General features: G+C 34.1%; 4 protein-coding genes and 1 pseudogene across 14 annotated transcripts in view; 3 read left to right on the forward strand and 2 right to left on the reverse strand.

The window, feature by feature from the left end:
- LOC126724288 (E3 ubiquitin-protein ligase makorin-like) overlaps positions 1-11,126 on the forward strand; it is a 133,261-nt gene extending 122,135 nt beyond the window's left edge. Inside the window, exon 10 of the transcript XR_007654853.1 lies at positions 10,706-11,126. The gene's annotated coding sequence lies outside the window, so the exon portion shown is untranslated. The remainder of the gene's footprint in view (positions 1-10,705) is intronic.
- Positions 1-23,039, reverse strand: part of LOC126724271 (putative disease resistance protein RGA4) — a 129,721-nt gene that overhangs the window by 100,956 nt on the left and 5,726 nt on the right. The window lies entirely within an intron of this gene.
- Positions 1-23,039, forward strand: part of LOC126724300 (alanine aminotransferase 1, mitochondrial-like) — a 92,950-nt gene that overhangs the window by 43,226 nt on the left and 26,685 nt on the right. Inside the window, exons 4-7 of one of the 7 annotated variants that reach the window (XM_050428907.1) lie at positions 2,614-2,724; positions 3,209-3,283; positions 3,714-3,821; positions 4,020-4,182. The exons of 1 other annotated variant lie outside the window; for it this stretch is intronic. In XM_050428907.1, coding sequence (XP_050284864.1) covers positions 2,614-2,724; positions 3,209-3,283; positions 3,714-3,812 — 285 coding nt within the window. In that variant the 3' untranslated portion in view covers positions 3,813-3,821; positions 4,020-4,182. Of the gene's footprint in view, positions 1-919; positions 1,266-2,146; positions 2,286-2,613; positions 2,725-3,208; positions 3,284-3,713; positions 3,822-4,019; positions 4,183-23,039 lie in introns of those variants that run through there. 5 more of the 7 variants (XM_050428906.1, XM_050428908.1, XR_007654886.1 and 2 more) reach the window with 5 other exon arrangements.
- LOC126724270 (putative disease resistance protein RGA3) overlaps positions 1-23,039 on the reverse strand; it is a 131,010-nt gene that overhangs the window by 25,404 nt on the left and 82,567 nt on the right. For 4 of the 5 annotated variants that reach the window (XM_050428812.1, XM_050428814.1, XM_050428811.1 and 1 more), the window contains 13 exons: positions 22,542-22,605; positions 21,953-22,378; positions 21,736-21,815; positions 21,503-21,583; positions 21,319-21,416; positions 21,025-21,199; positions 20,744-20,903; positions 19,715-20,047; positions 19,499-19,556; positions 19,279-19,353; positions 19,033-19,150; positions 18,693-18,764; positions 18,216-18,541 (listed from right to left, as the gene is read on the reverse strand). The gene's annotated coding sequence lies outside the window, so the exon portion shown is untranslated. The remainder of the gene's footprint in view (positions 1-18,215; positions 18,542-18,692; positions 18,765-19,032; positions 19,151-19,278; positions 19,354-19,498; positions 19,557-19,714; positions 20,048-20,743; positions 20,904-21,024; positions 21,200-21,318; positions 21,417-21,502; positions 21,584-21,735; positions 21,816-21,952; positions 22,379-22,541; positions 22,606-23,039) is intronic. The other variant, XM_050428815.1, reaches the window with a different exon arrangement.
- On the forward strand, positions 4,459-8,574 carry LOC126724307 (putative RING-type E3 ubiquitin transferase C3H69; annotated as a pseudogene).

Below are 23,039 nucleotides of genomic sequence, written 5' to 3' on the forward strand. Positions count from 1 at the left end.
TGCGTATTACCACTGGTTCACCGCTTCTCCTCATAAATACTAATAATCTTAATAATCTCCACTCACCCACCATTCTCGAGACACTCCAACCCACCACCATCATGTCTGGGTGTTATGGTCTAACTATGGCTTCCGCATCTTCTCTCTCCAACTCCAACCCACCACTCTCGGCCCAGAGCACCGCCTCATTGATGGTATCTCTATCAATTTCAATGGAACAGAGGATTAGCTGTTAATTTTGTCCCCCTAGCTGTTAATTTATGTGTTAGTCATGTTAACGAGGAGACCTTTTCCGAAAGTTTAGACCCGTACTTGTTAATTTAATGTGCATATTCACATTCTAATGGAGGAGAGACCATGTCCAAAAGTTGGCCCCAGATCGAGAACTGAACTAAACTCATGGTACTGTAATTTTAGCTAACCAGTTTTTGTCTTCTTCTTCTTTTTTCTTTTTTTCCCTTTTTTTTGAAAAAAAAATATATTTTATCTTAGAAAAATGTATTCTTTTCTCTAATGGCTTTAAATTTTGCCTCAATGAAACTTTCTATCTTAAGTTGTGTTGGACATTGGATAGGTTGTGCATCCAAGATGACATTTGGTAAAATTAATTTTTGATCCTCCATTATCATATATACTATATAGTACAAACTAGTTACATAATTGCACAGTAGTTTGAAATTTTTTGTATGATTTTTTAAAATTGTATTTGATTTTGTAGATTAAACAATCAATATGTGTTATTTGAAATTCACTACAACAAACTTGACTTGTTTCAACCCGCTTTCCTCAAGGGTTGACTAAAAAGTGCCAAAAACATCACTAAAATTTGATTAGCTTTATTCCGAGTGTCATTAAAATCCTCGAAATAAACCTATACAACCCTCGGAATATTCTATTAAAATTAGGCGGGCTAGTTTTTACACTCTAGCGCCAATTTTACCTCCAAATTTAAACATTTGTCAACGCATCCTATCACAACCTTTGATAGAAGATATCTCAAAATTTCCAACCGTTGAAATAAAGTCCAAAATCAAAATACAAAAGGGAAAACTCATTTTTGTTCACGCTCCACACTCAGAAACCGCTCACACAATCAGAAAATTCTCTCAAAATCGATCTGAGCTCATCTCAGAAAACTCAAAGTTCGGAGCTCATCTCATCTCCTCTCCGACGGGCTGATTTGCGGTGGTCAGCTGTCTCATCTCCGACGACAAGCGAGCCGTTGATAGACTTAGCACTCTTAGCCACCCCATTTCCGATTACAGGTCTGTCTTTCTCTGTTTGTTTCCCTAAAAATTATGAAAACTACATAGTAGAACTATCCAAAAAAATTTTGGTATTCTCTCTCGTTTTCTCTCTCTCCATCGGTAGATATTTCTCTTCCTCACCATTGGTATAATTTGGGGGCTAGGGTTTGGGTTACATGTCCTTTGGAATCTAAAGTATGGATTGGATCTAAGAGGCTTGAACATATTATATTGAAGAAATGCTTAAGAAGGAGTTTCTAAGTGTTAACAGTGTGGTATAACAATAGTATAAATTTAAGTATGGGTTGGATCTATGAGGTTTTTGGTGGTTCTTTGTTTGTTATTTTTTGTTTTCCAGTATTTTATCTGAGAGTTTGATGCTGATTTTGAAAATTCTATGTGTATGTTAATTATTGAAAATCAGCTATAATATAGGTTTCCCCAAGGGATATATTGATTATACCAGTGCAGTGTAAGTCTTTGTGTTTCTCAAGCTATTTAAGCTAAAATCAATGCAATTTGATTATCCATTTTTATTGGTTTTTTGTGTTACGGAGTATAAATTAGAGTTTTTTGAGTTCCCTAATTTTGAAAGGACTGGACTATGTGATATCAAGAAGTTGCTACAAATTTATAATTTATACATATGAAACTTGTGTTAAAGAATACTCTTCTCTGTAGGAAATTTAGAGTATACACAAAAGCTTTTGTAGCTGGACTTCCAAAAATCATTAACAATGTCATATCTAGCTCATCTCCTAGTGTTATCTACGATTAATTCACAAAACAATCTTCATTTGTTTGTCACACATGATTCAGATCATAGACAAAGCCTTTTAGATTTTAATCATTTTGCCAACAGATTAACTTATACAATACGGATAGATTATTTATGACAGATAATGAAGATCAATCTCAAATAGAAAATCCCATCAGGAAGGTCAAGGATTTAGCTGAGGAACAAAATGAGCATAACCTCTACGCATTCACTCCCAAAGGAAAGTGAGGAAGATAATGCCTCTCAAAATATCATATATGGTATATTTTTCCCTTAACTTCTGTTTCGTTTTGTTTGATTGTTGAATCCATAGTTATTGCTGCTTCTCATTTAAATAAAGTGTTTGGTAGCTCTGTTTTATTGTAAGAAATAAAAATGATATTTTTTGGGTTATTCTTATGTGATACTATTGCAGCTGGTATTGAAGCTCGTGATGGTTTTCTTAGCTGATCCAAATGATATCTTCTCGACAGATGGAGGAAGCCCAGCTGAAAATTTTGACTTCACTTTCTTTTTGTTTCTATAACTGCCAGTATTTTCCATTTCCAATTGATAAATTTATAACAGATTGTGTTTCTCTCTTACCAGGTGCATATGATGATGCAATTACTGATAAAATCAGAAAATGATGGATTTCTTTGTCCCATTCCTCAGTACCCTTTATACCCTGCTTCAATTGATCTCCATGGTGGTACACTGGTATGCTTCTAATCTGTAGCACTTTATTCAGAAGCTCAAGATTGGTTGTATTCAACTGCCAAGTGAAAATACTTTTTTTTTTTTTTTTTTTTCTTTTTTTTCAGCATAGCTTTAACACTGACCTGACTTGGTAACCTGGAAGTTGGAAAATGGAAAGTTGATTTATTCTTTTTTTTAAATTTTTCATTCAATCTTGAAGTACGGTCATTTCTGGTTCCTTACTTTCTCAATGAAGCAACAGGATGGGGATTGGAAGTCTCTTCACTTAAGAAGCAATTGGAGGCTGCCAAGTCCCAAGGCATCATAGTTAGGGCTTTGGTTGTTATAAATCCCAGAAACCCAACAGGCCAGGTTTGCTATCAGTAGGTTTGAAGAAGTAGAGATTTGACTAGCAAAATATCTAAAGTTCACGTAAAAGAGAATGCATTGCTATGTGTCTATTTTTGTCCCTGTATATTATATGATTTATCTGTTGTACCTGCAGGTTCTTGGTGAGGAGAACCAGCGTGACATTGTGGAATTCTGCGGGAAAGAAGGTCTTGTGCTACTGGCAGATGAGGTTGGTAAATTCTTATTAGCAAAAGATGTTGAAACATCATGCAACTCTAGTAATAAATAGAGATTTGAGTACTTGTAGGGAACTAAATTTGGTTTTGTTTGCTCTTTATTGACTCCCTTTGCTTGCTTGGAGCCCTACCGAATAGATCTGATTTGATTTGCTATGTTAAAGTTACAACTAATGTCCAGTGAACTTTCTATAGGTATATCAGGAAAATGTTAATTGTGAATAGATCATGTGTAATGTATTTGAGCCGATTTTAGTGGAATTTGAAATTTGGATTGTCAGGTGTTAATACCATGTTCTATTACTTGGAGATTTAAACTGGATAATAAGGTGTTCACTTGTTTGTAAACTTGGTTCAAAGCCATTATGAACTACTTAACAGCTGTGAAATTATTATTTTCTAATTGAATCATTCGTCTTTAAGATCAACAAGACTATTCTGGTGCTTATACATATGAAAGGATTGATGTGGAGGGATCTTTCCATACTGAATGGTTCAAGCTTGCCAAACAGTGTAAGATAAGTTTTGGAGGTATTCCACTTGAATGAAACTCAAAATAATCCTAATAAATTTCTGCCCAGGACTCTGCTGGGCAGAGCTGACACCACCTCTACCTGTTAAAATGTATCTCAATTATTCTGTTTAATTGCTTGAAGTTTGTTTATGTTGTTTTTTTGTGTTTTGGCAGATTCTGCTAGTTCTCTTTATATTTGTTCTTGTTTTTTGCAGGGAGGTTGGGTTTCAAGACTGAACATGGAAGTGGACAGAGGAATTCATTAGTACCAAAGAAAACCTTAGTAAATCTTGGTTGTGTATAAACTGCACAATTTATAATCATATTAATTTATGAGACATTATTTGTATAGTCAATGAAAAAGAGTAGGCATTGACATTATTTGCCTCAAGCACATGGAATGAAGTACCATTTAGTTCTTCATGATGTTCTTCTCTTCTCTTCTCTCTCCCATCATTTCACATTTCAGTGAACATGGCCTATGGCGTTCACCTTTTTGTTTCACATATCAGAATGGTCCGCCTTTCTGTTAGATTAGTATGCATCCTAGATTATTGAGATAAGTATTTTTTATTGGATCAACCTGGCTTTGGAAAACAGTACTAAATTGGGTGGGGTAGGGGTTCTATAGAAATTAATTGATTTATTTATTTATTTTTGGGGTTAAAGATGATTGGAATTTTTATGATCTTTGATTTTTCTTGCTCCTGCAGGGTTCTCTGCAAGTTCTTTGTTCATGGGGCGTGTCTGAAAGGGGAGCATTGTGAGTTTTCACATGATTGGAAGGATCCTCCACATAACATAAATCTTTTGATCTCAGCTTGATTTCATTATATCTATCTGCCCATTAATTTTCATTTAGTAAGGTTTCCTTCTTTCTTTATCATTGACTCTTGCTGGCTTTTTTGGTCACAGATTTGCACCTATTATCAGAAAGGACTGTGCATATGGTAGTCATTGCAGATACGAACATGTTAAAGCTTCTCGAGGCCATTCTTCTGCTTCATCTTCATCAACAAATGCATGCCAATCTCTCGTTTCGGATATTGTTCCTCCGGGTAATAGTACCAGATCTGTATTAGGTGGTGTTAACGCCTGTCCCAGGAAGTCCTATGGAGCTATCTGCTTCAAGTAGACCTTTCATTCCTCCTACTAAACCTGCCTGGAATCAAGAGTATGGGCACCAAGATTCTCTAGATGACTGGGATATTGGGGAAGCTAGCAGTATTAGACCATCTGACCGTCCCATCTGTTCATTTGCTGCTGCCGGTAATTGTCCCCGAGGAGAAAAATGCCCTCATTTACATGGTGACTTATGTCCCACATGTGGAAAACATTGCTTGCATCCTTTCAGACCTGAGGAAAGAGAGGAGCATTTGAAATCATGTGAGAAAAAGCAAAAGCACTTGGAGGCATTAAAACATAGTCAAGAAATAGAATGCAGTGTTTGTCTAGAACGTGTTCTCTCGAAGCCCACAGCAGCAGAACGGAAGTTTGGGTTGCTGTCAGAATGTGACCATCCATTCTGTATATCCTGCATTAGGAATTGGCGTAGTAGTTCTCCAACCTCTGGGATGGATGTCAATAGTGCATTGAGGGCATGCCCAATTTGTCGTAAGTTATCATACTTTGTTATTCCAAGTGTCATTTGGTATTCTTCGAAGGAAGAGAAGCAGGACATTGTTGATAGCTACAAGGCAAAGCTCAAGTAATTTCTTAACTCTTGTCTAGATGATAGACCTTCATGTTACTTGTGATCCTGTTTCTGGTTTTTGATTTTCAAATTTGACTTGTGTCCCCCTTTAAATACTTCTACTAGAGTTGTAATTCACTAACATTATAGTAACACAGAGTCATCTACTACTACTCTCTTGTTTAGTTGAGAAAATTCTATCAGAAAGTTTTTGAGAACTTGCGGCTTTCAGATACTGTTTAGTCAATTTTCCTGAAAGTGTTGGTAGTAAATTCAAGAAACTGATTAACAATTTAGATAACTAACAATTGAAGTATTGTGAACGCATATTGTTGTTCTCAGTTTTGTAATTTGTTATTGTCTTTCTTGCAGGTCCATTGATTGCAAGCACTTTGATTTTGGGAATGGAAACTGCCCATTTGGGAGTAGTTGCTTTTATAAGGTAACGTGAATGTTAATAAGATAAATAGTTATTGCGATTTTCACTTTTCAAAGGTTTCTGGTTTAACTAATCTTAAGTGCAACGGTTTTACTTGTATGCTATACATATAATCAAATTTGATTCTCTTTAGTGTAATGGTTATTGTAAGCATCCTTTACTACCTGGAAATTTATTATTCTGTGTTAGTAAAGATTTATGTCTCATTGATTCTTGATCTTCTGGGATTTTGCAGTGAAGATGTGGTGGTTTTCTATAATTGTTGTATTTTGCATTTTTTTGGTTGATGACTTGTTTTTTCTTTTTGGTTTTCTTTTAATTATCTTTTGAATAGTTGAATGCATGCTCCATTGCTTAATTGAACACAATGGTGTTTTACACAAGAATATAAGATAAGTTATGCTTTAGTTCAGATATACAAGTTTGGAAATCTGAAAATTTCTTATCATTTCTTCCCTTCTCTTCCCCTTTTCTAAAGAAACATAATGACTGATATCAAAATCATACAACTTTCTTACAATTATAGACAATCCTTCTCCCATCATTCCACATTCCAGTGAACATGGCCTACAGCGTTCACCTTTTTGTTTCACATATCAGAATGGTCCTCCTTTTTGGTATATTAGCATGCATCCTAGATTATTGAGATAAGTATTTTTTATTGGATCAACCTTGCTTTGGAAAACAGTACTACATCATAATCTTTAATGATGATTTGATGTATTATTGTTGTTGATGCTGTTGTCTTTAGTGTTATTATTGTTTTGGGTTGCATCTCAACAGCAAAACGAAGCCTGTTGTGATTAACTGGGCTTGCTTAGTGGTAATTGGAAGACCAGAGGATAATTTATTAACTTTTTTTCTTTTTGAAGTTACAGAAGAAACCTGCCTTGGATGAACCATAGGAGATTTAGTTATGTATTATTTATAATTTTGAAATTATATTTTACATTGATTGCTATTTTGTTTAGCACCTGGGATTTTAATGGTTTGCTACATGGTGTATCTATTTTGTTTAAACCTGTGTCTACATATATGCAACCTAAACAAGGAGTAGGGTATTATCATGTATCTAAATGTAGCATTCTAATCATAAATTACTAATTAGTGTACACAAATAAGGTTATAAGTTATAAGCTCATGTCCTTGTTTTGTAAATTTATTAATAGTATGGAAAGAAAAAAAGAACATGTGTTAAATTACTGATTGCCCCAAAAGCTTAAGCTTAAGCTATTGGGATATGGTAAATTTTATCATTTAACCACATACTTTTAACAACATGAATAAAATAATACCTAGAAAAGAGAATATACCCTTTCACTTGACTATGTTGATACCATCTCTACCAACACCGTGACCACACAGATTGGAATACCACTCCTCGTCTTCAAAACTTACATCTTACTCTTGTTCTTAACACTCTGAGGAACCAATAACCTGCAACTGCCAGCACCTCAGGACGTTTTTGCCTGTAATTCAGACATTTTCATTTCATATCCCCTTCTTGCGAGATTATACCCGAAGCACCAGTGTAACCCTATGTCACTAAGGATGTTATGGTACTAGTGGTACTTTCCTGTTTGCTTTTCACTAAGGCCTCCCAAGTTTCCCTATTGAACATGCTCCTTTCTTGCTTCGGTTTATTATATATATATATATATATATATATATTTTAATTGGTTAGAAATCCTAATGCTACTACCTGAACCCCTCCCTTCCCTGTACCCCAAGCACGTATGTGTTTGGGAGGTACCAATCCGCATAAGAGACGGTTGGTTGCTACATTGTGCATTTCAAGTGTCCCATATCTTTATTCTGTGCCAGGAACTGATATAATCATCTACAAAATTACATATTGCTTACCTCACCAAAGGCGAGCATAGCAAATTAACATTTTCTAAAACAATGTGACAATTTTGTTCTCTCACACTCTCTCTCTTTTGTGCTTGTTTTTCTGAGCCTCTGTGGTTTATTTTCTGGCTTTATTGATAAGTATAGGTGGGGCACAAATGGTCTATTTCTTTTTTCTTTTTTTTTGTGGCAGTTGTATTATTGATGTTCCTAGAGTTGCTGTCAGAATGGCTTCTAGTCAATGCTGTTCCAAGAATTATACACCTTTTGTTTGTAATTTACTTCCATCTAGGAGAGGGTTAGCTTTATGACTCCTTTAATGGGTAGAATGTTTGTTGTGTTCCAGCATAAGGTCAAGCCAGGCTCATACACTTGGAGACATCACAGGGCCCCTCCACGAAGGCCCCCTCCACGAAGATCTGGTTTTGTGGATGACCTGTTTGATATGTTCAGCTCCATAGAAGAATTAACAGCCTCCGAGACAGCTCTCGACCCCATGGAAGAATTAACATCCTTGGAGATGGCTCTTTTATTAAGGGATCTGATTCTGGATACATCTGACTCATCAAGTGATGAAGAAGATTTTTATAGCCCATGAGCTACTAGATATAGCCAGTTGTAATCATGTTGATTGTCTGTGGGGATTTTCTAAACATTGCCATGTTGGCATTTTGTCAGCCTACTACTCTTTGCATCAGCAGAAAGACTTGCTTGTAGTTTTTGAACTCTATATTATGACAAGATACTATTATTTATAATTGATATCTTGGTTTCCCTGCTGGGGTTAGATTGTTTCTGCTTGGGATGATTACTGGCATTATCCAATGTTGATGTCAATAAGCCTGGAAGTGTAGGTTCTTTGGTAGATATTTGATTGCTGGAGCACATAATAATTTTATGTTTGTTATTAATGGTGCTTAGTTTCCTTGGATACTTTGTAAGCAAAGAACTTTCTTGTAGTTTGACATGTACGGTTCAATTTCCCGTTTGAAGGTCTTCCTTTTACACATTTTCTCTTTTTAGTGAGTTTATGCTCCTTACAGTTTGATATTTTAAGACATTTGACAAACATGGCCGGTGAAGTGATTACCACTGTGGTGTATAATGTTATATTTGTTATATTTCTTTCCCATGAGTGGAAGAGTGGATACTAAGCTTGTTGAGCTTCTTTTTAAAAACTTTCAGTAAAGGGTTCTGTGGACTTGCTTTATGAAGTGGTTTGTTTGCAAATTCGGGTTGTTACAGAAGGCTCATCTTTGTGACTTGTATGTCATGTTACAAATGTACTCATTTTCTGTGCTGCATCATTTTTCTCTATACAGGTTTATGAGCCTTCTCAGCTTGAAAGTATATGCATCTGCTTTTTATTTCCCCTATTTTGGTTATGGGGGTTGCATGCAATGTAATAAGTTCAGAGCCTCATTAGGTTTTTCTGCGTGGATGTTCTCTTATTGCAGCATGCATATCGAGATGGCCGTCTAGAGGAGGTAGTTCTACGTCATCTTGGGTCTGAAGATGGAGAAATTGTGATAGCTAAAAATATTAGATTTTGTCTGTACCTTTTGTTGTTATTCTACTCGGTCCATTTTTTTTCCCTGAAATAATTTCATACTCCCGTGCTCACTGAGTTTTGGTTATTGCCAGGCTGTCAGAGTTCCTTGGTAACATGCGTATAAGGTGAACAGATGCTGTTTTATAGTCTAGAGTAAGTATGAAGTTATGACTTGGATTCTGCTTTCTGTACAAGTATTTGTACATTAGGACTTGACATGTGGATTAATTTTTTGATGTTCCTTAATTTTAGGAAATTTTTTATTCCAACAAGAGCTCAAACTAATAAATAAAAGTAAATTTGTATACTGTGTACCCGTGGTGCAAGGGTTTTACCTGACCTCTACTTGGAATGCATTAGCAGTCATTGACATGCTAGGTATATTGAGCAAAAAATATCAGTCTTTGACAAATAATGGCTTTGTTGGCCATCAGGAAAGTTTTCAATGATGGCATGCTCTCGTACTCACTGAATCTAAAGGATTGTCTTGATGGTTATAAACTTATAATACCACCTTAGCACTGTGGTTTTGCCAAAAAACTGGTTATCAGTTGCACCAGTTTCATCAATTGCAAAAAATCTCTTAATTGCTTGAACCTGTATTCATATTGCAGGATATCTAATGATATGGAGAAATCATGCGCTACTTCAATTGCTGAGTTCTTTTCAAATGCCAGTGTGGCACTCCAGTTGTTTTTGAGGTATGATGCAATAGAGATATTTATATGCTTTTCTAAGATTTGTGTAAGTTGATGGTTGCTCAGTTGGACCCCAGAATTGACCTTCAATGTCTCTTTGCTTTACAAATATATATTTTGGTTCCATTGCCTCGGCTTCCTAGTTGTATTTATTCACCTTTCAATGGTGAGATGTTTGATTCTACCTGTTATGGGTGTTGGGAATTTTTAGGTTTCAGTATTTTTTTGGTCCAACAAAGTGATTTAGAGGTTGGGTTTTGGTGCAATGTCAAGTGCCTTCCACAAAAAGTAACAAGTTTTGGGTTTGACCTTGGTATTTGACTTGATGATTGGTTCTTATTTCTAAGTTTATATTGTTAACTTGGATTGACATGAAAATTTTGGGTGATTCTTACAACTCATGCCAAATGAAATATGCAGTAATAGCTTATTATAGGTCATAAGCTTTTGTTAGGACTTACATTTACCGTACCAATCAGGTTTCAAGATTCTTCTACAAATCTGTGAATCCCAGGAATGCTTTCTCCATGTTACTCCTTTTTAATTAATTTATGATTAAAAAAAACGACAGGAAAAAGTCAAGATGAAGAAATTGTTTTTTTTTTTTTTTTAATGTAATATTTTTTTGTCACTTTCTCTGAACCTCTCAATGCTATCATAAACTCCAGATTTTCTTGCTGGAGGGGACCAGAACATGGAGTGTTGGGCATGATATACTATTTATCAAGGTGCATCTTCTATCAAAGTAATAAAAATCGTCATGCATTCGATGGGTATGTTTGAGAGAGTTCTCATCAGCTGTCTATTTATGGGATAATGATTTTTAGTAATGGACATGCAAATAGCCGTGCTGTTACCTAGCTGTATGGTTCCCTCACCAACAATGATATATTTGGAACTGTTTACATAATTGTTTTTTCTGGCTTCCATTCTTGTCAATATGGAGCTGTGATGACATGTTCTGGGCAACATTGTCTGAGGTCTTTTGTATTCTAATCTGAATTTTCCTGCTGTTTGAGGACATTGCATCTTGCGGGATGTAAATGGGGTTAAGAGCTCCCTAAAATCAATAGCGTTTACAGACACTTATATCACTTGTTATACATGAAAGATTAGCTTCCTCTCTCGCCCTCTCCCTGCTTACTAGCTCAAAAATGAACGTTTTGGTGCAAAATGTAATAAAAACTTTAGCCGTTTTTAATTGTATAATTTTAGTCATGAAAAATATATGAATGGAGATTAAACTCTTGATAAATGTATAATTTGGGCAAAAATAATCTTTTCGGCTAGGATTCTACATTTCTAATTTGCCCATAAAATTTATAATGTCCCTCATCAATCTGTTTTGGTTATGTTTTCCGTCTGTCTGTTGAACGAAATGCGTATCTTGGGTATTAAAATAGAAACAAGACTACTTTTTTAGAAATGAAAACTTCATCTTTGTAATATGATTTTTTTAAAACACGTAAAAAAAATTAACAAGATTTGGCGAAAACACCAGACGTAGAACATTTTAACTGTCTGTGGACAGAAATAAAACCTTTTAAATCTTAAGAATGAAATTCAAAGTAGAAAGTGAGATAATCAATTAAAACCTCCAAGTGCCATTTGTTTACAGGCTGCTTCCTTACATAGAAATCTTGAGTTGATTAGAACTGAGAAGGTGACAAGTGCATATGTAATAGTTGCAAAAGACTTGAAATGAGCTTGTTTGTGCCTTCAAAATGCTCTCAATTTGTAGTTTCACAATTCGATCTTATTAGCCCAATCTATTATACATAAATAAATAAAAAACTTTAATTGGGGGCTGCTTTAAGATATTGCACTTTAATTAACATTGTTTTGAAAGCTATACTATAGGCCAGATATTACAAATACAAACCTTATGAAATATTTGAAAGTTAGAATCCTCTTGACCTTACAATCTGATGCTGTTGTGAAACAATGTATAACTTGCTGCAATTTGCCGAAACCATTTAGGCAACATCACTCATGCATGGACTGAGAATCTGGGATCGATGTAAAAGGTGATCCTTTTTGGCCTGAAGCCGAAGCGACACTCTTGGTTGTTTTTGAGCATTATATGCTGGTTTGGAGTTTGGACTACATCATTTTTGTTGAAGGCAACACCCTGAATGTTATTGGATCCATTCAAAATGTTATTGGATTCATTCATATTATTCAGCAATATATATTTAAACTAGCCATAGAAGAGACTAAACCGTCTGCCAACTTTTATGCCACTAACAACTAACCATTCTCTAAATCAAATTGAAAATATACACACCATAACCATACTTTGCAAAATCACAAGCAACATAGGCTGTACAAACTAACATAGAAATTACACTAGTGTGCATGGTCAGAATAGAAGTTCTATGAGTTACTCGCTACCAGTAAAATCTGCATTGATTAGATTGTCGCCATTTGGTTGTTTTTTCATTTAATCTAAATGACCCCAAGTGTAGTGCCAGAAGCAACCCAACACTGAGTTGGCTAGACTGGATATAGATTGACTATTGCGGGAAAGGTTATCCGGAAAGCACTCCCGCATAAGATTTGTTTATAAAAATATTATTTCTTTAGAAAGATCTCACACAAATATTATGAAGAAAAAAAAATCCCGAAAGAAAAATAGCCAACCACAAACAAGAGAGAACACTAAAGATTTACGTGGTTCAGCCTTTGGCTTACATCCACAGGCGACGATAAGGAAAAAATTTCACTAACAAATATGGAGAGTACAAAGGTGGTGTAGAACTACTCTCACAAACCCAAAACCCATTACACCCAAATAACTCTATATCACAGAGTTCTCTCTCAACTTTTAATATAATTCAAGGCTAAACAATAGTTGCCGTCCATGCAAAGAGGTCAATCCGAAAAAAGCTAACAGGCAACCCAAATCAAAGTCACATGAATCACATCAACATTGACCATCCCAGTTACATAATTACTCGATTCAAGACAGCCATTGCATCATTAATGGCTTGACATCATTATTCACTTTAGCCTCTACATTCTCCTTGTCTAGCTAGGAACATTGTCTCCCAGCTCTTTTAGTTGCTTCTAGTTTGGTACAAAACTGAGTCAGCTTGGTTCTTTTTGTCTATGGCATCCCTCTTTTCCTTGTCTTCCTTTTGCAAAATTTTAAGCTTCTTTAACAATACTATCCACCTGCAACATTTTTATTTTGTACATACAAACATGGGGTTTAGTAACATAATTAGGTTAGGTTTACAGGTATTAATAAAAAATGTGAATGTTTCCATTTTAAAAAATAAAAATCCAAAAGCATAGATACTTGAAATGCTAAGATTTCAGAAAGAAAAGAAAGATGTAGGTTCTTTGTAGAACATGGTAGCATCATTGAAGTTACAAAAATGAAGATATAAACGCATTTTTCAGTTTATATACAAATTAGAACAAAAACAAAGGGGGAAAGCAGCTAATTCCACTAATGGTCTAAATTTTTCTTGATATATATATATTAGTTATTTCTCAAATAGATTCAATAATTATAGTTAGCTCAGATAGTTTGGGTTTCAGGCTTATTCAAACTCATTCTAATAATATCTCTAGCCATAACGTCTTCAACCACAAAATTCAAATTCATGTCTTCTGTTAAGAATTAAAACTTGCTATATCTGGATTGAACAAAAACCAAATTCTCTTCAAAACAACAGTTTTTGCAAATACATACCTCATCACTTGGCATGGTGTGATGGTGCTAGCACTAGTTTTAGTGTCTAAGCTCATTCATAAACAGAGCACTGATTTTCAAAATCCTGGAGACAAAGACAATGACTCAAAATTCAGTGATCATTTTAAGGTATATAGTAGTACAAATTGAATTTTTTTTTTTTTAAAAAAAAAAAGATAAAAAAAGCATTGTACAAATTCATAAAATAAACTTGATAGTATAAATGAAAAAAAATAAATTATGCTTTATATTTAATATGTTTGGGTTCATTTGGATTGTGATTGGACTCCAGATCTTGCCTTACTCCAGAAGTGACCAATACCATATCGTTAGTTTACAAATTTTTTCTACAAAAGGGCATATATGTCATTGTAGTTTTAAGCAATGGTTTTTTGTTTTTTATTTTTTAATAAAAAAATAGATTAGATCTTAGAAAAATAGCTTTCTTTTCTCTCATGGTTTTAGATTTCGCTTTAATGAAACTTTCTTCTCAAATAGTAGTAGTGAGCGTTGGATAGGTTGTGAAAGATCATGCTTCTAAGCCGAATCTAACATGTTGAATGCATGGAAGACCAGAGGGATAATTTATGAACATTTTTTTTTTGAAGTGACAGAAGAAACCTGCCTTGGATGAACCATAGGAGATTTAGTTATATCTTCATTATAATTTTGAAATTATTTTTTACATCAATTGCTATTTTGTTTAGCACCTGGGATTTTAATAGTTTGCTACATTGTGTATCTATTTTGTTTAAAAATGTGTCCACATATATGCAACTTAACAAGGACTAGATATTATTCTGTATCAAAATGTAGCATTCTAATCATTAATTACTAATTAGTGTACAAAAATATGCTTATAATTTACTAGCCTCTATGCATGCGCATTGCACGTGCTCAAAGACTTTTTTTTTTTTTTTTCTAAAATTTTTTAAGTAGTAACTGTAATTTCTTTTTTGAACGTGTGTTTAAAAGTGTAGGAGCTTTCTTAGTAAAAAAAAAAAATAGTGGTGTTTTATTTGGATGAAAAAGGAATTAAAAAAAAAAAAAGCCAAATTTTAGGGAATAAAAAGATTAACATTAAGGGGAAAAAAAAACCCTAAATTTTAGGATTTCCCTTTTTGAATTTAAAAGGATAGTAGCTATAGGTGTTGTAGAAAGTATAGATAGATTGGTTATTTGTTTGACATTTATGACCCAATTTTTAAGAGAAGTTACCCTTCATCAATGAGGGTATTTTTTAATCATATAAAAGTTCAATTTAAAGAAGGGAATCCTCTTATATATAGCATAGATAAGTTCATGTCCATGTTTTATAAATGTTTTAATAGTGTGTGGAAAGAAAAAAGAAGAACACGAATACATTTGTGGGGGTTCGAGGATGAGGAGGACTAGGAGCGATATGTCCTTCATCAATTCATTTGTAAAGCACCTTCAACCTGAGAAGTTGGTTTACCCGAGAAGAGGATGGGAAGGTGCACAATTTCTCGTGAGCGCCCGAGTGGGAGAAGTAGCCTTCTAGGAGAGGGCCAAGGCAGCTGGGAGAAGTTTCCTGTAAAAGCTTACCTACTACCTCCGCATTAAATTCATAGCAACAACTTTATTAGCTGCATTAATGAAGAAATGACACCTGAACAGTAAATTCACAGCTAAGTAGCCCCTTTTACCACCTTCAGCAGAACTTTGATGGGACAAGTGTCCTAAGGAAAGCCTTGAAGTATACAAGTGGAGGGCTAGAATGCAAAGGAAAGAGTGTATAAAAGAGAGGGGAACTCCCCAATTAAAGGGACCTTGGGATTTTTCTAAGAGAACATGATTAAGAAGATAAGGACTGGAATAGTAGTGGAGGACAGAGCTTAAGACTTACATAGAATTCTTGTATAAGAACTCATCCTCAGACTGACCCAAGGCTAGTATTGATATTAATTACTCTTTGAATCAATTTCTTCCATTCTTGCTTGGATCTTCGGCCTTAGACCTAAACTTAATTAAACTTACATCATAATCTTCTTCCCATTCTCTATACAAATTATATTGTTTTGGGCTTAATTTTAAGGTAAGGGCCTCACTATTCTCAGTGGGCTTGAGCCATCAATTTTCTAGCACTTACAACATTAATACATAGAAAAGAGAACATGAATACATCTCTTGACCATGAACATGATGTTGTTTATAGGTGCCACGTGCATTACTAAATGTCACACTTGTATTACAGTGTTGTATGTTTTCGGTCGTGGTCCCATAATGGACTGGACCAGACTGAACCAGACAGAACAGTAACCAACTATATTTAAATTTTAATATTTTGTATTTATATAAAATAAAAATAAAAATAAAAAATAAAAAATCTCATCACCCATGATCTCACTCTCATTCTCTGTCTCACTTGTTTTTGTGGTGTTGTTATACATGATAGACTAGGGGCTAGCTATGGCTCTCACCTCACTTAATTGCTTAAAAATGGTAAGATTTTCAATCGAACAATTAGATGCAAAATATAATAAAAAGATTGGTCTTTCTTACTTTTATAAAATTCCAGACATGAAAATCATATGAAAGTAGATGATTTAAACTCTTGACTAACATATAATTTTGACAAAAATATTCTTTTCGGTCTTGAAATATAATTTATGTTTCTATTCTTTCCCTTAAAAGTTAAGAGGTTCTATTCCTGTTCTTGAAAATTTATAGTGTCCATCTATCTATTTTTGTTATGTTTTTTTTTGTCTGTGTGATGGAATGCATATTTTAGGGATCAAAAATCAAAATAGAATCAAGACTATTTTAGGAATGAAAAAAAGTTTATCTTTGAAATATGGTTTAATTTTTTTTTTTGTCATTTCATTAATTAAAAAAAACATAATAAAATTGGAGGAAAACACCAATTGTTTATGGAAGAATGAGAATGAAGATAAAAATTGATTATATTTTAACCCATAATGAATTATCTCCAACGTTCCTTCTATTCTAATGCTTGAGATAGGAATCTTGAGCTCAAAAACTGAGAAGGTGACAGGCGCGTAGGCAATAGTGGCAAAAGACTTGATATTTGCTTTGTTTGTGCCATCACAATTCACAATGCTTTCAGTTTTTAGTTTCTTTCATAATTTGATCTTATTAGGCAAATCTTTTATAAAGAAACAACTTTAATCGGAGGGCTGCTTTACCCTATTTGTAATGTTCCACTGCAAACATTACTTTAGCCATAGAATAGTACACTATAGGAAACACGAGGTGTAATGGGATCCTATAAGATATTACACTTTAATTAGCATTGTTTTGCTATAGTAAAATCTGCATTGATCAGATCGTCACCATTAGCTGCTTTACCGGTTGATCTAAATGACCCAAATGGAGTACTAGAAGAGTTCTCCCAAATAAATAATATGAGCGAAGAAAAAAAAATAGACAACCACACACGAGAGAACACCAAGGATTTACGTGGTTCGGCCTTTGGCCTACATCCACGGGCGGCAACAAGGAGAAAGTTTCACTAATAAATATGGAGAGTACAAAAGTGGTATAGACCCACTCTCACAAACCCAAACCCCAATACACCCAAATAACTCTATATCAAAGAGTTCTCTCTCAACTATAACATAATTCAAGGCTACACAATAGTGGCCGTCCATGCAAAGAAGTCAATCCGATAAAAGCTAAACATCAACATTGACTACCACAGTTACATAATTTCCTGATTCAGGACAGCCATTGCATCTTTAATGGCTTGGGTAGAACCACCAGAGATGGCATCCATGACCTTTTAGCCTCTACATTCTCCTTGTCTAGCTAGGAACATTTTCTTCCAGCTCTTTTAGTTGCTTCTAGTTTGGTACAAAACTGAGTCAGCTTGATTCTCTGTGTCTACAGCATCCCTCTTTTCCTTGTCTTCCTTTTGCAAAATTTTCAGCTTCTTTAACCATCCTATCCACCTGCAACATTTTTATTTTGTACATACAAATATGGGCTTTAGTAACATAATTAGGTTACTAATATAAAATGTGAACGTTTCCATTTATTTTTATATATTTATTAATCTAAAAACATAGATGCATGAAATGCTGAGATTTCAGAAGCTCCTTGTGCTACAACATAAATTATAAGGAAAAAAAAAAAAAATTGAAGTTACAAAAATGAAGACATAAAAGCAATTTTCAGTCTATATACAAATTAGAACATAAACCGGCTTGGGGGGGGGGGGGGGGGGGGTGGAATTTGCGGCCACTGCCAATGGTCTAAATTTTTCTTGATATATATATATATTAGTTATTTATCAAATAAATAAATTAGTTATGGTTAGCTAAGATAGTTTGGGTTTCAGGCTTATCCAAACTCATTCTAATAATATCTCTAGCCACAACATTTTCAACCACCAGATTCTAATTCATGCCTTCTATTAAGAACTAAAACTTGCTATATCTAGTTTGAATAAAATCCAAATTCTCTTCAAAACAACAGTATTTCCAAATACATACCTCATCACTTGGCATGGTGTGATGGTGCTAGCACCTGTTTTGGTGTCTTAAGCACAAGCTTCCAAGGGATTTGTTGTCCCTCATGATCTCTCTCTCACCCTTTTTTCAGAGAGATAAATACCTCTCTTTCACCCTGATAGACATTAATCTCTTCACTGATCTGTCCATCTGCTGTGCTGGAGAACACCTCTGCTGATTTGAAAGTTGGTGAAGTTGTGTTCCTTGGGATAATCTTTGTCATTACACCACCCAAAGTTTCAAGTCCTTCCACGGTGAGACATCCAAGAGCACAATGTCAATAACTTCTCCAGCTAAAAAACACCAGTCTGGAAATAAATGAGACAAAAATAAGTATTGATGCCTCAACAGTAAGTGCAAGTTCCAATAACTATTAAAATAGACAATATTAGAAATAGAGAGCTCTACTTGTTTTTTCATGTGAAGAAAAATAGAATGATCCCAAAACAAGAAAATCACCTTAGCTGTTGACTTGTTGCACTTGTTCATATGGTTCTGAATATGCCTCTAATATATACACATCCTTTCATTCTGTGTTTCCAATTCAAAAGTGATAAGAGTCAAAAACATTACAATTTGAGTTACTAAATAGGATTAGGATAGTTAATTAACATTTTTATGGTATATGTATATATGAAAACATTATGATTTGAGCAGAGTAAGGCCAACCCTCCCCTTTTTGTTGTTGACTTTGGAATATTTATTTGACTTTTTTGTTTGATTTGGAAGCAAATTGATTAACTCAAGCACCATAGTGTTGATAAGCACAAATTGGAAATCCCAATGTGAGTAGAATTACCTCATCGATATCTTTGAAGTAAAGCTTTGTATCTCTTAAGGAAGTTTCAACTGGTGCTCAAAGCCTATGAGAATGTTAATTGCAGTTGTAATCCAGTGAACTTAAGCAGGCAAGTAGACTACCAGATGACAAAAATAAAGAGTTCAAAATCAAAAGAAAGAAAACTGAAGTGATGGAGACAAAACAAATACAGTGATATTACAAAAAAAAGAACTATGCATTTGATGTGAGAATTCAATTGGTTACCTCTATATTTTCATTTTATTGATCCTATCTTTGTATCCAAATAGTGTGCTTAAGGTAAAATCCATCACAGCACTTCTGCATGTCCAAACTAAGTTATTATTGTACAATGAACAAAAATCAGACATAATGTAAGAACCCAAAAACCACACTGGATATTCTTGTTTGATGATAAAAATAGGTAGTAATAATAAAGTGTTAAAGCTAACAAAATAACAAATACCTGAATATAAAACAGCTTCCTAAAGGGTAGTTGTCACCAGAATGTTATTGATATTACCCTGTTTATTCAAAATCAAGAACCCAAACAAAGAAACGTCATTTTGTAGTTTATATGAAGGCAGAAATCATTAGAATGAACAAATAAATGTGAATCATATCTAGAATGAAATTTTTATGCAAAGGGAAAAGAGAATGAAACACAAATCAAGATAATCACCTAAGCCATAGACTCATTGTACTTGTTCCTAAGGTTCTGAACCAATTCAAATTCACATTAACATTGACTACCGCAGTTACATAATTTCTTGATTCAGGACAGCCATTGCATCTTTAATGGCTTGGGTAGAACCACCAAAGATGGCATCCATGACCTCATTCACTTTAGCCTCTACATTCTCCTTGTCCAGCTAAGAACATTGTCTCCCAGCTCTTTTAGTTGCTTCTAGTTTGGTACAAAACTGAGTCAGCTAGATTCCTTGCGTCTATGGCATCCCTCTTTTCCTTGTCTTCCTTTTGCAAAATTTTCAGCTTCTTTAACCATCCTATCCACCTGCAACATTTTTATTTTGTACATACAAACATGGGGTTTAGTAATATAATTAGGTTAGGTTTACAGGTACTAATAAAAAAAGTGAATGTTTCCATTTTTTTTATTTTATTAAATTGAAAAACATATATGCTTGAAATGCCGAGATTTCAGAAAGAAAAGAAAGATGTAGGTTCTTCTTGTTTTTATATTTATTACCTCTTTCAATGATGTTACCATGTTCTACAAAGAACCTACATCTTTGAAAGAGGTAATAAATATAAAAACAAGAAGCTTCTTGTGCTACAATATAAATTATAAGAAAAAAAACATTGAAGTTAAAAAAAATGAAGACATAAAAGCATTTTTCAGTCTACACACTAATTAGAACATAAACAGGAGGGGGGGAGGGTGGATTCGCAGCCACTGCCGATGGCTATGGTTCTAGAACTATAATATAAGAAAACAGCATATTCCACTAGTGGTCTAAATTTTTCTTGATATATAATTAGTTATTTCTCAAATAGATAAATTAATTATAGTTAGCTAAGAGAGTTGGGTTTTAGGCTTATTCAAAATCATTCTAATAATATCTCTAGCCACAATGTCCTCAACCACCAGATTCTAATTCATGCCTTCTGTTAAGAACTAAAACTTGATATATCTAGTTTGAGCAAAACCCAAATTCTCTTCAAAACAACAGTTTTTGCAAATACATACCCCATCACTATGCATGGTGCTAGCACTGGTTGTCCCTCACAAACTCTCTCTCACCCTGATAGAAATTAATCTCTTCACTGGTCTGTCCATCTGCTGCGGTGGAGAACACCTCTGATTTGGAAGTTGGTGAAGTTGACACCACCCAAAGTTTCAAGTCCTTCTATGGTGAGACATCCAAGAGCACAATGTCATTAACTTCTCCAGCAAAAAAACAGAGTCTGGAAATAAAAGTAACAAAAAAATAATAAGTTGAATTAGATAATAACAAGAAAAGGACAAACCTGAACTACAGCCCCAAGAACAAAAACTTCATCCATATTTTTCAGCTCCTAAACAGCTGGGATACAAGTTGAATTAAATCCATATCTTTGGAAAACTTTGCATCTCTCAAGGAAGTTTCAACTGGTGCTTAAAGCTTATGAGTTGTAATCCAGAGAACTTAAGCACGCAATTAGACTACCAGATGAGACAAAAAGAGAGTTCAAAATCAAAAGAAAGAAAACTGAAGTGATGGAGATAAAAAAAATACAGTCATATTACATATGTCTAATAATTTCAATTGTCAAAAGGCATACCTGTCTAACAAATCTGAACACAGTTCTTCAAATTTGACACTAGTCAGCATGGTGTCAATGTGTTTTGGGCCATCCGAATGGTGATAATGAAAGGTAAACTGGAAAAGCAAATGTTTTTCTCTGTGATTATGGCAAAGAGAGAGAGATCAACTTAAAGAAAGAAGGCATAGAAACAGCCACATACCTAATATTATTGGTTTGAGTCAGAGATGACAGCTCCATCTTCGCTTTCTCAGCAGTCTCTATGAGACGTTGTAGAGCTTGCCTGTCATTCAGAAGATCTATGCCTTCATCTTTCTTAAATTTTATTCTCTATTTAAAATTATAGAATGTAAGTGTGTAATTTAGTAACAGCTAACAATAAATCAGAAAACAAAGAATATAAGCTAAAGATCTACTAATTTATCTTGTTTCAACCTTGTTGAAATCATCACCTCCTAGATGAGTGTCGGCCAAGGTAGGACGTACCTCAAATACTCCATCTCCAGCCTCAAGAACTGCATAGGAAAAACATAACAGAAGTATATAAGGTTCATTACCTATTCCTTATATATTTACATGTCACAACTCAGGATTCTTCAAATTTGATTATGATCAAACATAATATTTGATTATAGACAAGTTTTACTGGTACCTTAGCTGCATCAGCTTCTCAAATCCTGAAACTATCCAAGCAATACATCCCATCATCAGATTTCCACAGAAATTTCTTCAGATTATCTGATTCTTCTTGATAATTGGCATATTCTAGATGTTTAGTCCCTATAAAATATTTCTCAAGATAGTTCTTATAATTAAGTTCATATGGATGCTTTAAAGTACAGTTATGTATATTGGTAAAAGGGTTCCAATTTGAAAAGCATTAAAAAAAAAAAAAATTCATCACAAGCTTGTTTTGTTATTGAAACAATTACACTAAGATAAATGTTTGCATTCAGCTTAGGTTTCACAAAGGGTGGCTGAAAAGTCTAAGAACCAGTCACCCTGAAATTGAACTTTAACTGAAGATAGGCAGTAATCTTGTTGCTAACACCAAGGTACAGTCTTCATCTGATTCAACCTATCAAAAATAAGTTTGAGAATTAACTTAAGGAAAAGGAAAAGATAGGAAAATAATACTATTTCTACTATCTTGCAATCAAATTTCCAAAAATTCAAAACAAGTGAACCCTGTAACCTAATCTATGTAATAAGATATATAAAGATAGGAGTAAGATATGCACCTATTTATCTTCTTGTAGTTGCTGTAAATTCACTAAAAACTGTCTGTTTCCAAATTCAAAGTTCCTGCATACAGAATTCAATAACTGATAAGTTCACTAAACCTGAAACAAAAAGGAAGAATGAAGAGAGCCAGTATTTGGTGAATTCAAAGTGAACTTAGAAAGGAGATGCATGAATGTAAGAAAGTAGTGGCGTTAAATCCCTCTGATCAACTGACCAGATCTCATGATTTTTTTTTTCTCAATAATATTGATGTTATGAAGCATCTACCTAAGTGAAAAACATTTTTTTTTCCCTTCCCAGTTCCCAGATAACAATTTACTGAGATAAAACTAAATAAAAATTTATAGTTGCATTGTAGAGAACATGATTTTTATTACTCATTTTATGATTCATATGGTTACAGAGTGAAGTGAGTTACAGAAACTAAAGCTAAAAACTGAGAATCGTTGCCTACTTGTTTTAATTAAGAATTAAATATAGTGAGTTGAAATAAT

Source organism: Quercus robur, chromosome 4, assembly GCF_932294415.1.
Source record: "Quercus robur chromosome 4, dhQueRobu3.1, whole genome shotgun sequence".
Lineage (NCBI taxonomy): Eukaryota > Viridiplantae > Streptophyta > Magnoliopsida > Fagales > Fagaceae > Quercus > Quercus robur.